General features: G+C 39.5%; 5 protein-coding genes across 5 annotated transcripts; 2 read left to right on the top strand and 3 right to left on the bottom strand.

Moving 5' to 3' along the window:
• Window positions 1–3,285: 3,285 nt before the first annotated feature.
• Window positions 3,286–4,146, bottom strand: LOC102792813 (C5a anaphylatoxin chemotactic receptor 1-like). The gene has a single exon (XM_087851399.1). It carries the CDS (start codon window positions 4,144–4,146, stop codon window positions 3,286–3,288), a length of 861 nt encoding a protein of 286 aa, XP_087707525.1.
• A 2,001-nt stretch (window positions 4,147–6,147) lies between these two features.
• On the bottom strand, window positions 6,148–8,224 carry LOC148098847 (uncharacterized). Its single transcript, XM_087851501.1, has 2 exons — window positions 7,736–8,224; window positions 6,148–6,728 (listed from the first exon to the last, which is right to left on the bottom strand). Exons 1-2 carry the CDS (start codon window positions 7,746–7,748, stop codon window positions 6,340–6,342), a joined length of 402 nt encoding a protein of 133 aa, XP_087707627.1. The 5' UTR covers window positions 7,749–8,224; the 3' UTR covers window positions 6,148–6,339.
• Window positions 8,225–8,717: 493 nt separating this feature from the next.
• Window positions 8,718–10,589, top strand: LOC148098846 (uncharacterized). The gene has a single exon (XM_087851398.1). The coding sequence runs from the start codon at window positions 8,718–8,720 to the stop codon at window positions 10,227–10,229; it is 1,512 nt and encodes a 503-aa protein (XP_087707524.1). The 3' UTR covers window positions 10,230–10,589.
• A 2,303-nt stretch (window positions 10,590–12,892) lies between these two features.
• Window positions 12,893–14,183, bottom strand: LOC118454842 (C5a anaphylatoxin chemotactic receptor 1-like). Its single transcript, XM_035911665.2, has one exon. It carries the CDS (start codon window positions 14,150–14,152, stop codon window positions 13,118–13,120), a length of 1,035 nt encoding a protein of 344 aa, XP_035767558.2. The 5' UTR covers window positions 14,153–14,183; the 3' UTR covers window positions 12,893–13,117.
• A 3,977-nt stretch (window positions 14,184–18,160) lies between these two features.
• LOC148098845 (uncharacterized) lies at window positions 18,161–20,213 on the top strand. The gene has a single exon (XM_087851500.1). The coding sequence runs from the start codon at window positions 18,339–18,341 to the stop codon at window positions 19,851–19,853; it is 1,515 nt and encodes a 504-aa protein (XP_087707626.1). The 5' UTR covers window positions 18,161–18,338; the 3' UTR covers window positions 19,854–20,213.
• Window positions 20,214–24,185: the final 3,972 nt, after the last annotated feature.

Genomic DNA, 24,185 nt, shown 5'->3' with positions numbered 1-24,185 from the left:
ACATGAGAAAAACAAATAAGAGATGCAGTGTTTATGGAATAGTTTAATATGGGGCTCATTAGCTGGCCACTTTTGAGCTCCTAGTGATACATGAGTGGAGTGACTTTGCTTAAGGGACGTCACCGATTACATTAATGTTAACTGAGTACATGGGATGATCCATGTCTGAGGCACATTATGGTAATAATTGTAGTTTACTGATTTGAGAAAACCTGCACGATACTTGTCTTGCTGATGTTGAATGCTTTATTACTCTTATGATACAATTGTTTACAAGTGTGAAGTTTGATTTCACTTCCAGATCTTGTTTTCCAGGCCATGATGGTGTGTATGCAGGCTCCTGGCGGAGCCAGTTTTTAAGCAAACTTAATATGCAAAACACTAACATCTTTTATTGCAGGGTTACGGAGCTACTCCGGAGGAGACACCCTGATGTTGCCTGGGACATGATCTAGCTAACCTTTTTCTTTAAGACAGGAATCTAGGTTTGATGAGTTGACTCATGGGAGTGTCCATGCGTCAAGAGGGGTCCAGGATTAACATGAAACAATGTTTTTTATGATTGTTGCAGTGATTTGTGTGATTAACAGTTCATTTATGGGTATTTTAACCTATGCAAGTGGTGCATCCATGTTCAGATGAGGCTTTGATGGCCTATAAGTGAAGTTCACTGAACTAAAGAATGTGGTTTGATGATTGTTGATGCTCTCCAAATAGAAGTTTTTCCTCCTAGCAAGGAAATATAGGTGAAACAGTCAGAGTATTGCTGAAAGGGATCTCCTGAGAAATCTTCAGAGGCCCAGTGAGAAACAAGAACCATTCCAGGCATAGCTGACAGCCCAGGCAGTGGTTGAGGTCAAAGGTCGAGCTGTTTGGGCCCATCATGAGATCAGATTCCGGAGCCACAGCAAGGACCACAAAGCTGCGTTGGAATGAGAGCTGTGCCAAGGGGGATTTCCAGAGGCCAATAGAGGAGATTGTGGACAACAGACGGGCACCTGAAGGATGAGGGGAGCGTGCTGAGCTCCATCGACAGCGCAGAGGGAGTCCAAGGATGGCATCAAGATTCTATGAAAAGCACAGGAACCAGAAGCTATGGTGGTGATGACAGCAGTTTCCTATGAACATCACCTAATGCTGTGTCACTGTACTGTGCATATGATGATACTCTGAAGACTGCTGGGATCATAACAGCAGTAAGATAACTGGACCCAGCACCCTTTCCACAGAGGGGTTTTTCTGCAGAGCATGGACAGTAGAAGAGTCATAAGTATCCCCCTCGCAGGACGAAGGCCTGAAGTGAGGTGATGGGGGTTGGTAGAGGCCATAAAACTAGAGTGCTGAAGAGGTCTGCAGCTTTCACACTAGCTGAAAGCCTCATTGACAAACAACAAAACCAACTGGTATGTTTGAATTTCTATTCTACATACATTTGGACTCCGGTCCTATGGACAATGATGGAAACAACTGGAAGAGACATTTATGACGCCCTGCAGAATTTAAACCACTCTGCAGAGAGACATGTGATTTGCACGCCCAGAGGAGCACCGCCAAGCTGAGATGTTTTTGAAAATGTTAATTTCTCTTTTGACTATTAACAATTCATTTGTTTGCTCGTAGGATGCAGTTTGCCATTGGATAAGATCAATGAGAAATGGGATAACTGCTAATACATTTGTTAAACTGTGTACTTTTACAGTAATTTAGGGTGATTGACATATGCTGTGTATAAAAATGTTTGCATTTACACTGTCAGACATGAGGTGATCATAACTGGGAACTTTTCTAGCATAAAGGTCAAAAAGGGGGGAATGTTGGGTTTTGTAATGTTGATTGTCATTTATGCTTAGAAATATCTACTTATATATGCTTAGAGTTTTATAATTAGTTTTAGATTGGTAGAGGTGTATAATCGATTGTGTAGTGACAGGATGTGTGATCCTTAATAGTCTGCAAAGGCTTGGTGCGCATTCCAGAGTGTTCTGGAATCCACACCTACATCCTGGGAGCATGGGAAGAGGTCGTACCTTGTTTTATTGTTTTACGGTAGGATATACGTAGCTATATCTGTTTTAGTCTAAGTGCCTTTTGTTTAGATAAACTGCTGGACTTTCCAGACCAGTAGGTTTAGGGAAGTCATTTATGGGGTCATACTCTGACACCACACACACACACACAGAGTATTCTTTGTTCACCTATGTAAGATGTTATACGTTAATGACCCTATGCATATTCATGTAACCACAATAAAAGGAGTGCTATGGGGAACCTGGCTGAGAGTCTGACGGAGGTCAAGTGGTGGAACGACACTTGGCTCCAGGCAGGTCTCCCTCATGCATGAGTAACACGAAGAACTTTGCCTACTTGGTGTTCAATGCTTTTGCTGTGTTTTTAAATTGTCTCGTTCCAGCGGTGGGCCTGTGCTAGACAGACCCAACATACGTTATACCAGGAAGAAAAAAAAAAACTGTGTATATATTAACTTCACATATTGCTAAATGCCTGACAGGTTCCCAGAAGAGTCTTTCCAGCACAGTCTGTGAACTCTTTGTCTGATCATTTGACAACACTGTTTAGGTCTTTTCCACAACTTCTTTCAACTGCTTGCTTTAGAGGTCACCGGAGCAGAGGTCTACCACCATCTCACCATATTCCAAGCATCCGCTTCTGTCACACAAGCCCTCTTGTCCTCCTTTATCCATGAATCTGCTAGGCCTTCCTCTTCTCTTCCTGCCAGGCACTCCATATTTCACATCCTTTGTCCAGTGTATCCACTGTACCTCCTCTGCACATGTCCAGACCATTTCAGTCTTGCCTCTACTCCAGTCTCATTGTCACAACACACCACCATCAGAATATCTTTCCAAGGGTAATAGGCCTGAAATATAAAAGATCCTCAAGAGGGAACCAAGTAGGCTTTGAAAGGGGAAAGAGTTAAGCAACTGAGCATCAGAAGAGTGTTTCGCCCTCTTGTGATTAATGAAAAGAACACTTACACCACTGGACGTTACTGCATTGTTTTGTAATTATTTGAAATAAGTTTACACCTTAAAACATTCTTGAAAACGTATCTACTTACAACCCAACTTAACCAGAAAAAAAAATCTTATTGACTAAAAAAGTAAAGGCAGGGTATTTGCATCCACAGACCTTTTTTACTTATACACAAGTGATTTATTTTACTGTCAAATATAAGGGCTCATATGCAAGCCAAGGTCAGCAGAAATTACTTATTCTTTTGCGAAACGATTATTCTATTGCAAAAGTATTACAGTCAGTGCACAGTCATGTTGTTGTCATCTCGTTGCCATTGCTGGTGCTCTTGGTGTCCACATTAGTGACACTCTTCTTGGTGGTCGGATCCTCGCCGATAAAGTGGAGGATGTTACGCAGGGAGCGGTTCATACTGTCTTTGAAGCTTTGACCCAGACACACATAGAGCAGAGGGTTGAGGCAGCTGTTGAAGTAAGCCAGGAAGAGCACTATAACGTGAAGTTTGGGGCTCGCAGAGGAAACCCGAGGGGTGGTCAGTATGAGGAAATCCACAATGTGCAGAGGTATCCAGCACAAGAAGAAGCTCAGCACCACAGAGATGATGACCCTCAGGGTTTTATTGGATCCAGTCCGACCTCGTGTCATTCTCTGTGTCATGCTGAAAACCACCAAGTGACAAACTAGAATAACCAGGAAAGGAATAGTGAATCCAATCAGGAAGCGAAAAGCAGAGACAGGCCAGGCACTGTCTACAGTGTACTTCATCCTACACTCTCTCTTCTCGTCACCTGCCTCAATCTGCTTGGCGTACACAAACTGTGGGATACTGCCTATCAGGGCCAGGACCCACACAGCAACACATCCATAAGGCCAGCGGACCAGAGGGACCATAAGCAAGGGGATGGAGAGGCAGCACAGAAGATCAGCCAGAGCGAGGTTGAGGAACCAGAGGGAGGTGACAGAGCGGGACATGCAGAACCCCGTCACCCACACCACCACAGCATTTCCAGGCACACCCACCAGGACCACAAGGCTGTACATGACCAGAGCCACTATCTGGATCGGCTTAATCTCAGGAGTCACAGACTCAATAATGTCAGAAAATGTGTAATTACCATCAGAATATGTCTTATTATAATCACTATAATCCATGATTCCTTACAAGTGCACAATACAGGATATACGTTAGTGTCTTAAAACAGATTTTTTATCTAAAACATTTTCTTTTTTTTCATCAAAATTTAAAATGCGACTTTAGTATTAACTCACCGATTGTTTAGCCCCTGCTTGTGTTACTCTGTCACTACTAAGAGAAAGTTGTAGAGTGTTAGAGCTGGTCTGCTTCATAATCTCACCCCACCCCACGCAGACACAATTGCACAAGATTCCTGCTCGAGCATGTGTGGAAGAATGGCTGTTAACTGCAGATCACTGTCTGACATGCAGAGCAGAAGAATTTGATTCTAATGTTCACCAGGTTAAGGATCTCCATGATGCTCTGACACTCTTAAAAAATGTTACTAGAAAGCAGCAGAGGCTGCATTTCATATCAGCTCCACAGCAGTTGATTTAATTGACTGGGTTATTCTACAAAGGAAGAGGAACTTTTAGTGAAATCAGCTGGATAGTCTTACATTGAAATGCTAACCCACGACCTCTGCAACTTTTTAAGAACGCATTTGCCCGTTCTATTTGATGGGTGGTTTTCTTCTAATCACATCATCTTGTATACTTGGTTGTCCTAAGGTTTTATTCCCTTTTGATCTTTATTACATGGTTTGGTTTACAGTAGCTCCTAACTGCAATTTAACACTTAATTATAGAATTATTCAAATAAAAAGTTGCACATTTGCCCCATATCTGATCAACTTGACTGTTTACACAAAATCTGAATTTGTTACAAAGAACTTGTTAAAGGACTGACTTTTAAGACAAGAACTAGAGAATTGCAAGTTTTCTCGGTTTATTGCAAAAAAATAAAAATCAGATCAGAAGATTCCAAGCACAAAATATTTTAACTTTTCTAAATTTAAACAACTTTACTTGATATAATGACGTGAACATAACTGCGACAAATTTGCAAATATATTTACTTTTTTACTAATTGTGTATCAATTGATTGGCCCTTGTTGTAAAAGCTCAAAAATAAAAGGAAATGTCTACACAACAGATATCCAACAACTATCCAAATATTTGCATATCCAACATTTCCAAATAATTCATGTCAAACCAATTAGTTAGGTGTTTTAGAAATTAAAGCTGCCCAATTTGCTGCAAGTACTGGGCATGCAGATATGCAATCAGTTACAAATGTAAATGTTCATACTGAAATCTACAATAGACCGCCACATTAAATTTAAATTGCTTAGTTATCAACCCATGTTTATAACAGAGCCAGTAAAATGAAATGAATCACACCTGGGATTCTGTGTGCACTCCATACCTCCATCACATTTGTCATATCTATCCTAGCTATCTGGCATTTCAAGTTTGACACAGTTCTTGGATTTGCTGTCTGCCATGTTAACTTCCAATTTGTCCATCACCTTTACCAAAACTGTCTGACCATATTCTCCCTATCACATGGTTCTGTGCACAAACAGCGTTATTGTGCTTGTTCTAATTTGAAATACACTCCAATTGAAAGAGGGCTTATTTAAAAAAAACAAAACAAAAAAAAACCCCACACACACATTTTAACACCACATTGCTACCCTTGTAGAAGGTGTCTGAATGGAGGGCTGCCTCTGCCAATTGTAGCTGTATTCTGCCAGCCTTTCCTGGATGAACGATGCCAAGTAAAACTTCTTCCCACAATCAATTGTTACCCGATCCCACAGACGGAAGATAAAACACAGACAAACATAAAGCAGCACCTTTAAACACAAGAAGCATCCAAGCCATCCCTAAAGTAACCATAAAACATTTAGTTAAACCTAGACTGGGTAATAACAGACTGGAAATAAGTTCATACAAATAGCATGAGTCAGGTTATTTTACTTGCACACTCCCTCATAAATAATGATGTTGTCTTTAACTGGCATAGTGGAATGACTGACAATGGTCTTGCTAAAACCATCAAAAGCCATAACATAGATCACTCCAAACATAGCAAGTTTCTCATTTGGATCCAAATGGAGCTTATGACCCATGTACTCTGCATTGTAGGGTGTGGGGTTTAGATTTCGAACACCTTACAATGAAACAATCAAATGATTAAAAACTCAGCAATATCAATGGACAAATGAACACAAGATATTGGGGGGGGAGAACCTTGTTATTTTGGAGTGCTCCACATACTGACTTACAAGGGTAAGTTCCGAAATAAAACTAACTAGCAAGATATTAGCTTATAGAGAAGTGCATTGGTAGAATAGCTTTACACCTCCTGACTCCATCAGTCAGGAAGTCAGTGATCCATCGGCCGATGGGTTCAGGCACATTCTTCTGGGAAAGCTTGCTTTGGAGAAGGTCTGGAAAGATGGTGTTTAAGGCAGAGCTGAAGTCCACAAACAGGATCCTGGCGTAGATTCCCAGGTAGTCCAGATGCTGCAGGATGAAGTGTAGAGCCATGTTGATAGCATCGTCTACAGACCTGGCTCTGTATGCAAACTGCAGGGGGTCCAGGAGGCGGGCCGTGAGGGTCTTGAGATAGTAGAGAACCAGGCACTCAAAACACGTCATGACCACAGGTCTGTAGTCATTTAGTCCGGTGATCCCTGGCTTCTTGAAAGCTATATATGATATAAAAATGATATAAAAAATGTTAATCACCAAAAGAAATTATACCATAGTTCTTATAAAGCCTTTAAAATCAAAACACCAGCAGTGTGGCAATGTTGTTGACTTACACTGTATATAAAACGTTGACTTTGGCTACATCAATTTTTTTTTACTGTATTATAAACATTTTCTACCATGAAGAGTAAAGTATTTTGGGTTGAATTAAAATGTGCCTTTCCTCCCTGCTCCCTTTTTGTCATTGTTAGTGTTTCTCAGAGATCAGGCCCAGCCCAGTATCTACCTGGTTATGTTCAAGGAGCTGGAGGTGATAACTCAAAAACAACCAGCGTCTCAGGCCCTGGATGGGTAGACGGACGGAGCAGCTTGTATGCTGCAACATCAGTGGAAGTGAGTTTCACTGACTCATCAACTTGTCTGAGGTTTCATAGCCTCCTCCAGACTAAAACAGATGTCACATATTTAACTGGCAAATATCTGTTAGATTTTATAACAATCACTCTCCTCTATTTACTAATTTCTCTTCAAGTTCAGTTTTTTGGAAATATCAGAGGTTTTCCATCAAATAAAACAGGTTTGGTACTGTAACCAATATGTCAGCTTATCAAAAATTAACAGCTGAAACAGTATCTTTAACAACAGAGGACTATTTGGGGTTTGACAGCTACAGGCCATTTGAGCTCGTTCACCATAAGCAACAATACAACGTGAACGAGCTCGGTCTTAACTTGGTATGGTATGTTTAATGCACAAAACAAATAAAGTTAAATAGAAATCAAATTAAACATACCTTACCCAGTTAAGGGATACCACAACACTCTTAAAGTAGTGCTAACCACATCGAAACAGTAACAAACAAACTCGTTTGGCAAACTCCGTTTAGCATCGTCGCTAATTATCATGCTAACAAGCATATCCGGGATTAGAGAACCAATGGCTCTTAACACCGCTTTATATCATACCGTCATGACATTGAATAAGCATAAAAAAAAAATCTTACCTAGCAGGGGCATGGATAATGGTGAATTGTGACTAATGGCTAAAGATGCGCCAAAAGATGTCAGTAAGCTCGCTATGCCAAAGCTACAAGACTTGCATGCTCATACCTCCTCCCGCCCAAGTTGGCTACCAAATTGACTGTTGCGAAAACTCGTGAGCCAACGACGTCATAATACTTAAAGGCAATTGTCGCGTATAAATCTGGATGTAACCGTACAGTGCACATCAAACAATAAATTAACACTGGGATACAGCACCATATCATAAAGTCCTCCATTATTAATTTAGCTAATGTGCTATAAGCTAAATCGGTTTCCGACAATCTTACTTTTCTGAATAAAAACACAAAGCATTTCCCTTCAATAACTCTTACCAGGGCTGGACGCTGGCCGGATGGGTGAGAGTGAGACAGTGGGGCCGCAACCTCGAAAACGAATATACACCGTCTTTTCCCGGTTGCCATTCAACGATAACAGCCTGTTAATATTAATGTTAGCATACTGGCTAATACTGACGTTCAGGGCACGTGGAACGTGAAAGTTCTAAACGAATGAAAAGGACCGCCTACCGTGACGTCACAGCACGTTTTCCTTTGAAGTGTAAGATTAAAGGCATGTGAGGGCTTAAATACTCCTCAGGTAACAACCACTGCACCAACTGCACCTAGCGTTGAAAAGACATTTTAACAAAATTAATTTATTGATTCAATAGGCTTCTAAAAGTCGTCTAAAGGTTTCGCTATAGGTTCTTTATCATTAGGCAAGGCAACCATTCTAACTGCACCTAGCGTTGAAAACACATTTTAACAAAATTAATTTATTGATTCTATAAGCTTCTAAAAGTCCTCTAAAGGTTTCGCTATAGGTTCTTTATCATTAGGCAAGGCAACCATTCTAACTGCACCTAGCGTTGAAAACAAATTTTAACAAAATTTATTGATTCAATAGGCTTCTAAGAATCTCCAACCCAAACTCTCTGTAGAAATGTGGCGCTCAGTATTCGGCCGCACAACTTCTTCAGACACTGATGGCTTTGAGGAGCTTGACAGCTGTTATTCTGAGCCTGATGGGTTCCTCTTACCGATTTTTGATTCCAGAGATGAACAGTTACCCACCTCTGAAACAACTGAGGTTCCTATGAGCAGCGATGTCTGTGAAACTCCTCAACCAAGAGCACAGTGCAGTACTTCAGATGCTGATATCTTTGAGCTTGACGAATATTATACAGTTCCCGATGGGCTTGTTTTACCGATTTTTGATTCCGGAGATGAAAAGCTAGACACCTCTGAAACAACAGAGGTTCCCACAACCAGTGTTTCTGTAAATGTCAATGAAAAGTGTCCCACCAATGAGAGTAACAGCATTGATTCAGTCAGTGCTGTCCTTCCTGAACCTTCAGATACTGATGGATCTGAGGAGAATTTTCAACAAGAGGAAAGAAAAACTATTTTTTCCCGAGTTCAAACAAGCCTTTCAGCTCTTTCTTCCTTTATTATGGCTCCAGTTGAGTCTGTGGGCCGGGGAGTCATTTCTGTCACTAGCCAAATCCTTAATATTGGTCGTGCACCATTTACCTCCCCCACTAGTGAAACTGAACTGCCACCCACTTCTGAAACATCTGAGGTTCCTACAACCAGTGTTTCCGTAAACACCAATGAAAATGAACAGTCGACCATCCTCCTTACTGAACCATCAGAGATTCATATATCTAAAGAGAATTTTCAAAGAGAGGAAGCAGAAACTAGTACATCCAGAGTTCATGAAATGATTGCAGCTCTTTATTCCTCTTGTACAACTCCAGAGTCTATGAGCAAAAGAGAAACATCTGAGGTTCCCACACCCAGTGTTTCTCTAAACACAGATGAAAAAGAATCACCCACATCAAAACAATTTGTAGATTCGAGGGACCGGTATAATACACCCGACTGGGCATTCTTGTTTGAACCTGAAAACACAACAAGGGAACAAAGATTAAATTTGACACCTGAAAGTGAGGAAAGAAACGAACAGTCCCCCTCTGAAACAGCTGAGGTTCCTACAACCACTGTTTATATGAACAACTCTGATGAAGACACTTCAACTAGTGACAGTTACAGCACTGATTTATTCAATGTTTACCCTCCAGAACCTTCAGATATTAACAGATCTGAGGAGAATGAACAAACGAGCAATGCAAGTATTTTTTCCAGAGTTTACACAAACCTTTCAGCTTTGTATTCATTTATTAGAGCTCCAGTTGAGTCTCTGGGACAAGGAGTACTTTTCGTCATCAGGCCCATCCTTACTATTTGTGGAGTACCGTTTACCTTATTGTTCAATCTGTGTTCGGCAATTACTCGGCGTATGTTTCCCCGGACCCACAGACGAATTTCATCCCTAATTCCTACACTGAGAAGATTCTTGCGTGCACATTGTTGTGCAATTGTTATATTTTTTTTCTTCCATGTATTGACAATTGCACTTATAATATTCTTCGGCATGAAAAGATCTAATTAGTTCAATCACTAATTCTAGCAAACAAACACCACTTGCTATAGCAACATTTTCACATGAAATTCAATATCCTTGACATATAATGACATCACAACTATCCCCCAGCCAGTCGCAGCAGATGGCTGCTCCTATGAGTCTGGTTCTGCTGGAGGTTTCTCTCTGTTAAAAGTGAGTTTTTCCTCCCCACTGTCGCCTTAGTGCTTACTCATAGGAGATCATTTGATTGCTGGGGTTTTCTCTTTAATACTGTGTGGTTTTAACCTTACAGTATAAAGAGCTTTGAAGTGCCTGTTGTAACTTGGCACTATTAGATAGACTTCAATTGGCTTCAACTGACAAAACATTGAAAAAATAAAAACTAAATACATCAATAAATAATGGTGTGCATTTGTTTATTATTTCTATACCAGGGTAAGTGCTCAAACTTATGGTTTATAATTATAGCCCATAATTGTAAAAAAATATGTGGCTTTTAACAGATCATTCTTGTAACAAATGTGACTGTGCTGAGTGGCAGGGGAACTGTGCACAGGATAAAGCCTCTTGAGTTTAGTGTCATGTAGAACTAGATTCAGGCCAAAGATTGCATTTAAGTTACATCAGTGTTTTGATCTTTTATGTTTTGTTTTTTTAATAAGGTTATTTTAAAGTTTTAGAGCTATTTATATTGGTTTCCCTGGTTTTAAACAGAAAATTTAAGCTCTTCATTTACCTGTACGGTGGTTGACAGCCACTAGAGGTCCCTTTACTCAACGTTTACATTCATCAGTAACTTCCTTGTCAAATGCCAAATGCTAATGCTTGCCAGATTAAATAGGCTTGATAAGGGGCAATACGTTTTGTTCTTAATATCAGATTATGTTATCTGTCATGTCTTTTTCATCACTTGTATTTTATTGATGAGACCTTTGATGGGGCAGTAGCAAATACTGAAAGATTAACTGGTGATTTCTACAGTGTTTTTACTGGCTGGTCTTTGGCATGTTATTTTATCTTTGGTGAATAAAACAAAATCACTGCAAAGAGCAATGAGGCGGTACTGTTACTGAGACACTGAGCTCAGTTAGTGCGAAAGAAAACATGTTTCCAGCATCCAAAACAACAGCGCTGTTCCTGTGACCTCTATTAAAACCTTGACTTGGGAAAAGGGAGTCATTCATAAAAAAGCATCCTCCAGAAGTTGAAATAAAATATGCAGATGAACTGTTAATCTTGTTTGATACCATGTTTAAATGATGCAGCTTAATGAAGGCTGACAGTTGTACTATTTTAAATTGGAGCAAACAAGGGTGAGTCTATTTTTTTCAAGGTTTAACAACATTTTTCACATTGAAAAGTGAAATAATATAAAATACTGTCTCAATTAAATTGTGTTAATATTTAAAAATACAAAGACTATAGCTTTTTTCATAAGCCAATAAAAATGTACTTGGACCAGTAAAACCCTGAGCCACTGACCTGCATCTATAGCCTTGAGGATTCAATACACTTATATAATACAGGATAATATTCAATTTTTTTAATTTTATTGTATTTGCGTGTATATAACTCACTCACTGCACATAATATCCTCTTTGTATATATATTCACTCACTGTATATGATGTTCTCACTTGTTTTCTTGTTTTTTTGCACAGTCGAGGAGCGCATCAGGTCAAATTTCACTGTGTTACACTTGTATAACTATGCACGTGACAAATAAACAATCTTGATTCTTATTCATGAGATCCACCTGCTTTTTTACCTTAAGCCACTTCGAGCATAATTTTTGGCCAATTGAAACCCATTATAACCACCTGTGGCAGGAATAAGGCACGGCGGGTCCAGGGATCAACGTTTTGTGTCATTTTATTGACATCCACCACCACACCACACCTGAGTCCCCCGTGTTTTAAACTTGGTGGACGTGATTAAGGATGCCGTGCAGGTGCGTCCGCCCTCCCTGCACGGCAACCACGCCCCACCACACCACCTTTTTTAATTCCTTGTTATTGACAGTACTAAATCATGCAATTTAGGTAAAATTGCTTTCATTCTGAACTCAACACATAAAAATTTTAGTTTAATGGGGTTTTTTTTTACCAAATTACAAAGTGTGCCTACAAAAACCACTCTACTGTGGTTAGCACATCTTGCTGCTAATGAGGATGCACACAGAAGCACACACACTGAAATATAAATTTTGATCATTTTAGTGGTCTTTTCAGTGGTTACTTGGTCATTAAGTGGCCTTTCTGGCCACTAACACACCATGTGCAATTTTCTTTTTGGCTAGTCATCCCCCTCCCCCCAAAAAATAAATAAATAAATAAATAAATAAAGTAAAAATAAGTCATTGTTCCAGTTACTGGTACTGACCTGCAATGATGACAAAAAATATTAGGTTTCACCATTCATATGCTAAAAAATGTTTACTTTATTGCTATTTTCTCCCAATACATAATATGTAATTGACTGGTATTCAAAGGGTATAATTTCTGAATTTGAATTACATTTTGGTTTTCATGACTAGGACCGGTGCTAATTTAAAAAATCAAGTCAATAAAAGTGGCAAAATGTTTTTTTATATATTCATTTTATAGCATTTTGTAAACGTAAACAGGGGGTGGCCATTTTTGGCCACGAATAAGCTGAGAGAGTTTTTTTCTTTTTCTGTCACTGCACACAAAAACAATGATGCATATATAATCCTTTTTTACTCCAACACACCAAGTCATTTATCTTACTTTCAAATCTAAGGGCTCATATCCAAGGTAAGGTCAGCGGAATTGACTTATTTATATCTAGAATTTTTTTAAATTTATTTATATATATTTTACTTGCAAAACTTCAGCTGTGATGGAAATTGGTAGATTACAGCAGTCCTGTATGTGTATTAGAGTCAGTACACGATCACGTTTTTGTCATCTCCTTGCCATTACCGGTGCTCTTACTGTCCATATGGGTGATGCTGATCTTGGTGGTCATGTTCTCGCTGATGAAGTGGAGGATATTACGCAGGGAGCGGTTCATACTGTCTTTGAAACTTTGACCCAGACACACATAGAGCAGAGGGTTGAGGCAGCTGTTGAAGTAAGCCAGGAAGAGCGCTATAACGTGTGCCAGGTGAAGTTTGGGACTCACATAAGAACCCTGAGGGGTGGTCATTATAAGGAAATCCACGATGTGCAGAGGTATCCAGCACAAGAAGAAGCTCAGCACCATAGCGATGACGACCCCCAGGGTTTTCTTGGATCCAGTCCGACCTCGTGTCATTCTCCTCTGTGTGTTGCTGAAAACCACCAAGTGACAAACTAGAATAACCAGGAAAGGAATAATGAATCCAATCAGGAAGCGAAAAGCAGAGACAGGCCAGGCACTGTCTACAGTGTACTCCATCCTACACTCTCTCTTCTCGTCACCTGCCTTAATCTCCTGGGCGTACACAAACTGTGGGATACTGCCTATCAGGGCCAGGACCCACACAGCAACACATCCATAAGCACCCCGTTTGGGTCGCCTATGGTTCTGACACCAGTTGGGTCTGATGACCAGCAACAAACGATCCACGCTGATCACAACCAGCTGCAGGATGCTGCAGTACATCACCAGGTAAAACAGGCCTCTGACGAGCATGCAGGCCAGCGGGCCAAAGTGCCAGTGATCGTCGTGAACCAGAGGGACCATAAGCAAGGGGATGGTGAGGCAGCACAGAAGACCAGCCAGAGCGAGGTTGAGGAACCAGAGGGAGGTGACAGAGCGGGACATGCAGAACCCCGTCACCCACACCACCACAGCATTTCCAGGCACACCCAGCAGGACCACAAGGCTGTACATGACCAGAGCCACTATCTGGATCGGCTTAATCTCAGGAGTCACAGACTCAATAATGTCAGAAAATGTGTAATTACCGTCAGAATATGTCTTATTATAATCACCATAATCCATGATTCCTTACAAGTGCACAATACAGGATATACGTTAGCGTCTTAAAACAGATTTTTTATCTAAAACATTTTCTTTTTTTTCATCAAAATTTAAAATGCGACTTTAGTATTAACTCACCGATTGTTTAGCCCCTGCTTGTGTTACTCTGTCACTACTAAGAGGAAGTTGTAGAGTGTTAGAGCTGGTCTGCTTCATAATCTCACCCCACCCCACGCAGACACAATTGCACAAGATTCCTGCTCGAGCATGTGTGGACGAATGGCTGTTAACTGCAGATCACTGTCTGACAAGCAGAGCAGAAGAATATGATTCTAATGTTCACCAGGTTAAGGATCTCCATGATGCTCTGACACTTAAAAATGTTACTAGAAAGCAGCAGAGGCTGCATTTCATATCAGTTCCACAGCAGTTGATTTAATTGACTGGGTTATTCTACAAAGGAAGAGGAACTTTTAGTGAAATCAGCTGGATAGTCTTACATTGAAATGCTAACCCACGACCTCTGCAACTTTTTAAGAACGCATTTGCCCGTTCTATTTGATGGGTGGTTTTCTTCTAATCACATCATCTTGTATACTTGGTTGTCCTAAGGTTTTATTCCCTTTTGATCTTTATTACAAGGTTTGGTTTACAGTAGCTGCTAACTGCAATTTAACACTTAATTATAGAATTAATCAAATAAAAAGTTGCACATTTGCCCCATATCTGATCAACTTGGCTGTTTACACAAAATCTGAATTTGTTACAAAGAACTTGTTAAAGGAATTACTTTTAGACAAGAACTAGAGAATTGCAAGTTTTCTCGGTTTATTGCAAAAATAAATAAATAATTTTTAAAAAAAAATCAGATCAGAAGATTCCAAGTACAAAATATTGTGTATCAATTGATTAGCCCTTGTTGTAAAAGCTCAAAAATGAAAGGAAATGTCTACACAACAGATGTCCAACAACTATCCAAATATTTGCATATCCAACATTTCCAAATAATTCATGTCAAACCAATTAGTTAGGTGTTTTAGAAATTAAAGCTGCCCAATTTGCTGCAAGTACTGGGCATGCAGATATGCAATCAGTTACAAATGTAAATGTTCATACTGAAATCTACAATAGACCGCCACACTAAATTTAAATTGCTCAGTTACCAACCCATGTTTATAACAGAGCCAGTAAAATGAAATGAATCACACCTGGGATTCTGGTGCACTCCATACCTCCATCACATTTGTCATATCTATCCTAGCTATCTGGCATTTCAAGTTTGACACAGTTCTTGGATTTGCTGTCTGCCATGTTAACTTCCTATCTGTCCATCACCTTTACCAAAACTGTCTGACCATATTCTCCCTATCACATGGTTCTGTGCACATTTTAAAACAGCGTTATTGTGCTTGTTCTAATTTGAAATAAACTCCAATTGAAAGACGGCTTATTTAAAAAAAAAAACAAAAAAAAAAAACCCCACAGACACATTTTAACACCACATTGTTACCCTTGTAGAAGGTGTCTGAATGGAGGGCTGCCTCTGCCAATTGTAGCTGTATTCTGCCAGCCTTTCCTGGATGAACGGTGCCAAGTAAAACTTCTTCCCACAATCAATTGTTACCTGATCCCACAGACGGAAGATAAAACACAGACAAACATAAAGCAGCACCTTTAAACACAAGAAGCATCCAAGCCATCCCTAAAGTAACCATAAAACATTTAGTTAAACCTAGACTGGGTAATAACAGACTGGAAATAAGTTCATACAAATAGCATGAGTCAGGTTATTTTACTTGCACACTCCCTCATAAATAATGATGTTGTCTTTAACTGGCATAGTGGAATGACTGACAATGGTCTTGCTAAAACCATCAAAAGCCTGACTCCATCCGTCAGGAAGTCAGTGATCCATCGGCCGATGGGTTCAGGCACATTCTTCTGGGAAAGCTTGCTTTGGAGAAGGTCTGGAAAGATGGTGTTTAAGGCAGAGCTGAAGTCCACAAACAGGATCCTGGCGTAGATTCCCAGGTAGTCCAGATGCTGCAGGATGAAGTGTAGAGCCATCTTGATAGCATCGTCTACAGACCTGGCTCTGTATGCAAACTGCAGGGGGTCCAGGAGGCGGGCCGTGAGGGTCTTGAGATAGTAGAGAACCAGGCACTCAAAACACGTCATGACCACAGGTCTGTAGTCATTTAGTCCGGTGATCCCTGGCTTCTTGAAAGCTATATATGATATAAAAATGATATAAAAAATGTTAATCACCAAAAGAAATTATACCATAGTTCTTATAAAGCCTTTAAAATCAAAACACCAGCAGTGTGGCAATGTTGTTGACTTACACTGTATATAAAACGTTGACTTTGGCTACATCAATTTTTTTTACTGTATTATAAACATTTTCTACCATGAAGAGTAAAGTATTTTGGGTTGAATTAAAATGAGCCTTTCCTCCCTGCTCCCTTTTTGTCATTGTTAGTGTGCTCAGAGATCAGGCCCAGCCCAGTATCTACCTGGTTATGTTCAAGGAGCTGGAGGTGATAACTCAAAAACAACCAGCGTCTCAGGCCCTGGATGGGTAGACGGACGGAGCAGCTTGTATGCTGCAACATCAGTGGAAGTGAGTTTCACTGACTCATCAACTTGTCTGAGGTTTCATAGCCTCCTTCAGACTAAAACAGATGTCACATATTTAACTGGCAAATATCTGTTAGATTTTATAACAATCACTCTCCTCTATTTACTAATTTCTCTTCAAGTTCAGTTTTTTGGAAATATCAGAGGTTTTCCATCAAATAAAACAGGTCTGGTACTGTAACCAATATGTCAGCTTATCAAAAAATAACAGCTGAAACTGTATCTTTAACAACAGAGGACTATTTGGGGTTTGACAGCTACAGGCCATTTGAGCTCGTTCACCATAAGCAACAATACAACGTGAACGAGCTCGGTCTTAACTTGGTATGGTATGTTTAATGCACAAAACAAATAAAGTTAAATAGAAATCAAATTAAACATACCTTACCCAGTTAAGGGATACCACAACACTCTTAAAGTAGTGCTAACCACATCGAAACAGTAACAAACAAACTCGTTTGGCAAACTCCGTTTAGCATCGTCGCTAGTTATCATGCTAACAAGCATATCCGGGATTAGAGAACCAATGGCTCTTAACACCGCTTTATATCATACCGTCATGACATTGAGTAAGCATAAAAAAAAATCTTACCTAGCAGGGGCATGGATAATGGTGAATTGTGACTAATGGCTATGACGCCAAAAGATGTCAGTAAGCTCGCTATGCCAAAGCTACAAGACATGCATGCTCATACCTCCTCCCGCCCAAGTTGGCTACCAAATTGACTGTTGCGAAAACTCGTGAGCCAACGACGTCATAATACTTAAAGGCAATTGTCGCGTATAAATCTTGATGTAACCGTACAGTGCACATCAAACAATAAATTAACACTGGGATACAGCACCATATCATAAAGTCCTCCATTATTAATTTAGCTAATGTGCTATAAGCTAAATCGGTTTCCGACAATCTTACTTTTCTGAATAAAAACACAAAGCATTTCCCTTCAGTAACTCTTACCAGGGCTGGACGCTGGCCGGATGGGTGAGAGTGAGACAGTGGGGCCGCAACCTCGAAAACGAATATACACCGTCTTTTCCCGGTTGCCATTCAACGATAACAGCCTGTTAATATTAATGTTAGCATAATGGCTAATACTGACGTTCAGGGCACGTGGAACGTGAAAGTTCTAAACGAATGAAAAGGAGCGCCTACCGTGACGTCACAGCACGTTTTCCTTTGAAGTGTAAGATTAAAGGCATGTGAGGGCTTAAATACTCCTCAGGTAACAACCACTGCACCAACTGCACCTAGCGTTGAAAAGACATTTTAACAAAATTAATTTATTGATTCAATAGGCTTCTAAAAGTCGTCTAAAGGTTTCGCTATAGGTTCATTAGGCAAGGCAACCATTCTAACTGCACCTAGCGTTAAAAAAACATATTTTAACAAAATTAATTTATTGATTCTATAAGCTTCTAAAAGTCCTCTAAAGGTTTCGCTATAGGTTCTTTATCATTAGGCAAGGCAACCATTCTAACTGCACCTAGCGTTGAAAACAAATTTTAACAAAATTTATTGATTCAATAGGCTTCTAAGAATCTCCAACCCAAACTCTCTATAGAAATGTGGCGCTCAGTATTCGGCCGCACAACTTCTTCAGACACTGATGGCTTTGAGGAGCTTGACAGCTGTTATTCTGAGCCTGATGGGTTCCTCTTACCGATTTTTGATTCCAGAGATGAACAGTTACCCACCTCTGAAACAACTGAGGTTCCTATGAGCAGCGATGTCTGTGAAACTCCTCAACCAAGAGCACAGTGCAGTACTTCAGATGCTGATATCTTTGAGCTTGACGAATATTATACAGTTCCCGATGGGCTTGTTTTACCGATTTTTGATTCCGGAGATGAAAAGCTAGACACCTCTGAAACAACAGAGGTTCCCACAAGCAGTGTTTCTGTAAATGTCAATGAAAAGTGTCCCACCAATGAGAGTAACAGCATTGATTCAGTCAGTGTTGTCCTTCCTGAACCTTCAGATACTGATGGATCTGAGGAGAATTTTCAACAAGAGGAAAGAAAAACTATTTTTTCCCGAGTTCAAACAAGCCTTTCAGCTCTTTCTTCCTTTATTATGGCTCCAGTTGAGTCTGTGGGCCGGGGAGTCATTTCTGTCACTAGCCAAATCCTTAATATTGGTCGTGCACCATTTACCTCCCCCACTAGTGAAACTGAACTGCCACCCACTTCTGAAACAGCTGAGGTTCCTACAACCAGTGTTTCCGTAAACACCAATGAAAATGAACAGTCGACCATCCTCCTTACTGAACCATCAGAGATTCATATATCTAAAGAGAATTCTCAAAGAGAGGAAGCAGAAACTAGTACATCCAGAGTTCACAAAATGATTGCAGCTCTTTATTCCTCTTGTACAACTCCAGAGTCTATGAGCAAAAGAGAAACATCTGAGGTTCCCACACCCAGTGTTTCTCTAAACACAGATGAAAAAGAACAATCACCCACATCAAAACAATCTGTAGATTCGAGGGACCGGTATAATACACCCGACTGGGCATTCTTGTTTGAACCTGAAAACACAACAAGGGAACAAAGATTAAATTTGACACCTGAAAGTGAGGAAAGAAACGAACAGTCCCCCTCTGAAACAGCTGAGGTTCCTACAACCACTGTTCATATGAACAACTCTGATGAAGACACTTCAACTAGTGACAGTTACAGCACTGATTTATTCAATGTTTACCCTCCAGAACCTTCAGATATTAACAGATCTGAGGAGAATGAACAAACGAGCAATGCAAGTATTTTTTCCAGAGTTTACAGAAACCTTTCAGCTTTGTATTCATTTATTAGAGCTCCAGTTGAGTCTCTGGGACAAGGAGTACTTTTCGTCATCAGGCCCATCCTTACTATTTGTGGAGTACCGTTTACCTTATTGTTCAATCTGTGTTCGGCAATTACTCGGCGTATGTTTCCCCGGACCCACAGACGAATTTCATCCCTAATTCCTACACTGAGAAGATTCTTGCGTGCACATTGTTGTGCAATTGTTATAATTTTTTTCTTCCATGTATTGACAATTGCACTTATAATATTCTTCGGCATGAAAAGATCTAATTAGTTCAATCACTAATTCTAGCAAACAAACACCACTTGCTATAGCAACATTTTCACATGAAATTCAATATCCTTGACATATAATGACATCACAACTATCCCCCAGCCAGTCGCAGCAGATGGCTGCTCCTATGAGTCTGGTTCTGCTGGAGGTTTCTCTCTGTTAAAAGTGAGTTTTTCCTCCCCACTGTCGCCTTAGTGCTTACTCATAGGAGATCATTTGATTGCTGGGGTTTTCTCTTTAATACTGTGTGGTTTTAACCTTACAGTATAAAGAGCTTTGAAGTGCCTGTTGTAACTTGGCACTATTAGATAGACTTCAATTGGCTTCAACTGACAAAACATTGAAAAAATAAAAACTAAATACATCAATCAATAATGGTGTGCATTTGTTTATTCTTTCTATACCAGGGTAAGTGCTCAAACTTATGGGTTACAATTGTAAATTGTAAAAAAAATGTGGCTTTTAACAGATCATTCTTGTAACAAATGTGACTGTGCTGAGTGGCAGTGGAACTGTGCACAGGATAAAGCCTCTTAAGTTTAGTGTCATGTAGAACTACATTCAGGCCAAAGATTGCATTTAAGTTACATCAGTGTTTTGATCTTTTATGTTTTGTTTTTTTAATAAGGTTATTTTAAAGTTTTAGAGCTATTTATATTGGTTTCCCTGGTTTTAAACAGAAAATTTAAGCTATTCATTTACCGGTACGGTGGTTGACAGCCACTAGAGGTCCCTTTACTCAACGTTTACATTCATCAGTAACTTCCTTGTCAAATGCCAAATGCTAATGCTTGCCAGATTAAATAGGCTTGATAAGGGACAATACGTTTTGTTCTTAATATCAGAGTATGTTATCTGTCATGTCTTTTTCATCACTTGTATTTTATTGATGAGACCTTTGATGGGGCAGTAGCAAATACTGAAAGATTAACTGGTGATTTCTACAGTGTTTTTACTGGCTGGTCTTTGGCATGTTATTTTATCTTTGGTGAATAAAACAAAATCACTGCAAAGAGCAATGAGGCGGTACTGTTACTGAGACACTGAGCTCAGTTAGTGCGAAAGAAAACATGTTTCCAGCATCCAAAACAACAGCGCTGTTCCTGTGACCTCTATTAAAACCTTGACTTGGGAAAAGGGAGTCATTCATAAAAGCATCCTCCAGAAGTTGAATTAAAATATGCAGATGAACTGTTAACCTTGTTTGATACCATGTTTAAATGATGCAGCTTAATGAAGGCTGACAGTTGTACTATTTTAAATTGGAGCAAACAAGGGTGAGTCTATTTTTTTTCAAGGTTTAACAACATTTTTCACATTGAAAGTGAAATAATATAAAATACTGTCTCAATTAAATTGTGTTAATATTTAAAAATACAAAGACTATAGCTTTTTTCATAAGCCAATAAAAATGTACTTGGACCAGTAAAACCCTGAGCCACTGACCTGCATCTATAGCCTTGAGGATTCAATTCACTTACAGTTGTGGTCAAAAGTGTACATACACTTGTAAAGAATATAATATAATGGCTCTACCGAGCGTCCCGTTATTTCTAAAACTCTGATTTTTCCCTGATAGAGTGATTGGAACAAATACTACTTTGTCACAAAAAACATTCATGAAGTTTGGTTCTTTAATGACTTTATTATGGGTCAACAGAAAAAAGTGATCACATCTGCTGGGTCAGAAATATACATACAGCAGTGCTAATATTTGGTTACATGTCCCTTAGCCATTTCCACTGCAATTAGGCGCTTTTGGTAGCCATCCACAAGCTTCTGGCAAGCTTCTGGTTGAATCTTTGACCACTCCTCTTGACAGAATTGGTGCAGTTCAGTTAAATTTGATGGCTTTCTGACATGGACTTGTTTCTTCAGCATTGTCCACATGTTTTCAATGGGGTTTAAGTCAGGACTTTGGGAAGGCCATTCTAAAACCTTTATTCTAGCCTGATTTAGCCATTTCTTTACCACTTTTGATGTGTGTTTGGGGTCATTGTCCTGTTGGAACACCCAACTGCGCCCAAGACCCAACCTGTGTGCTGATGATTTTAGGTTATGTTGAAGAATGTGAAGGTAATCCTCCTTCTTCATTATCCCATTTACTCTCTGTAAAGCACCAGTTCCATTGGCAGCAAAACAGCCCCACAGCATAATACTCCCACCACCATGCTTGATTGTAGGCATGGTGTTCTTGGGGTCAAAGGCCTCACCTTTTCTCCTCCAAACATATTGCTGGGCATTGTGGCCAAAAAGCTCGATTTTTGTTTCGTCTGACCACAGAACTTTCCTCCAGAAGGTCTTATCTTTGTCCATGTGATCAGCAGCAAACTTCAGTCGAGCCTTAAGGTGCCGCTTTTGGAGCAGGGGCTTCCTTCTTGCACGGCAGCCTCTCAGTCCATGGAGATGCAAAACACGTTTGACTGTGGACAATGACACCTGTGTTCCAGCAGCTTCAAATTCTTGGCAGATCTGCTTTTTGGTGATTCTTGGTTGACTCTTCACCCTCCTGACCAATTTTCTCTCAGCAGCAGGTGATAGCTTGCGTTTTCTTCCTGATCTTGGCAGTGACGAAACAGTGCCATGCACTTTATACTTACAAACAATTGTTTGCACTGTTGCTCTTGGGACATGCAGCTGCTTTGAAATGGCCCCAAGTGACTTTCCTGACTTGTTCAAGTCAATAATTCGCTTTTTCAGATCCATGCTGAGCTCCTTTGACTTTCCCATTGTGGCGTTTGTGGGCGTTTGTATCCAATGAGCCCTATTTAACTGGCCTGAGAGAAGTCACCAGCTGTCGTCACTCATAATCACTCACAAGCAGTTAAGAGGCCATGCTATGAAGCTCAGTTCACTGACAACTTTCTAAGTCACCAAAATTGCTAATTCATGTTGCTGTATGTATATTTCTGACCCAGCAGATGTGATCACTTTTTTCTGTTGACCCATAATAAAGTCATTAAAGAACCAAACTTCATGAATGTTTTTTGTGACAAAGTAGTATTTGTTCCAATCACTCTATCAGGGAAAAATCAGAGTTTTAGAAATAACGGGACGCTCGGTAGAGCCATTATATTATATTCTTTACAAGTGTATGTACACTTTTGACCACAACTGTATATAATACAGGATAATATTCAATTTTTTTAATTTTATTGTATTTGCGTGTATATAACTCACTCACTGCACATAATATCCTCTTTGTATATATATTCACTCACTGTATATGATGTTCTCACTTGTTTTCTTGCACAGTCGAGGAGAGCATCAGGTCAAATTTCACTGTGTTACACTTGTATAACTATGCACGTGACAAATAAACAATCTTGATTCTTATTCATGAGATCCACCTGCTTTTTTACCTTAAGCCACTTCAAGCATAATTTTTGGCCAATTGAAACCCATTATAACCACCTTTTTTAATTCCTTGTTATTGACAGTACTAAATCATGCAATTTAGGTAAAATTGCTTTCATTCTGAACTCAACACATAAAAATTTTAGTTTTTAATGGGTTTTTTTTTTACCAAATTACAAAGTGTGCCTACAAAAACCACTCTACTGTGGTTAGCACATCTTGCTGCTAATGAGGATGCACACAGAAGCACACACACTGAAATATAAATTTTGATCATTTTAGTGGTCTTTTCAGTGGTTACTTGGTCATTAAGTGGCCTTTCTGGCCACTAACACACCATGTGCAATTTTCTTTTTGACTAGTCATCCCCCTCCCCCCAAAAAAAAAATAAATAAATAAATAAAGTAAAAATAAGTCATTGTTCCAGTTACTGGTACTGACCTGCAATGATGATAAAAAATATTAGGTTTCACCATTCATATGCTAAAAAATGTTTACTTTATTGCTATTTTCTCCCAATACATAATATGTAATTGACTGGTATTCAAAGGGTATAATTTCTGAATTTGAATTACATTTTGGTTTTCATGACTAGGACCGGTGCTAATTTAAAAAATCAAGTCAATAAAAGTAGCAAAATGTTTTTTTATATATTCATTTTATAGCATTTTGTAAACGTAAACAGGGGGTGGCCATTTTTGGCCACGAATAAGCTGAGAGAGTTTTTTTCTTTTTCTGTTACTGCACACAAAAACAATGATGCATATATAATCCTTTTTTACTCCAACACACCAAGTCATTTATCTTACTTTCAAATCTAAGGGCTCATATCCAAGGTAAGGTCAGCGGATTGACTTATTTATATCTAGAAATTCTTTTTTTTTAATTTATATATATTTTACTTGCAAAACTTCAGCTGTGATGGAAATTTGTATATTACAGCAGTCCTGTATGTGTATTAGACTCAGTACACGA

The sequence above is a fragment of the Neolamprologus brichardi genome, chromosome 14 (genome assembly GCF_056152115.1).
Source record: "Neolamprologus brichardi isolate AB-2024 chromosome 14, ASM5615211v1, whole genome shotgun sequence".
In the NCBI taxonomy this organism is placed as follows: Eukaryota; Metazoa; Chordata; class Actinopteri; order Cichliformes; family Cichlidae; genus Neolamprologus; species Neolamprologus brichardi.
Note: the sequence above shows the minus strand (reverse complement) of the source record. Positions and strands in the feature narration are given on the sequence as shown.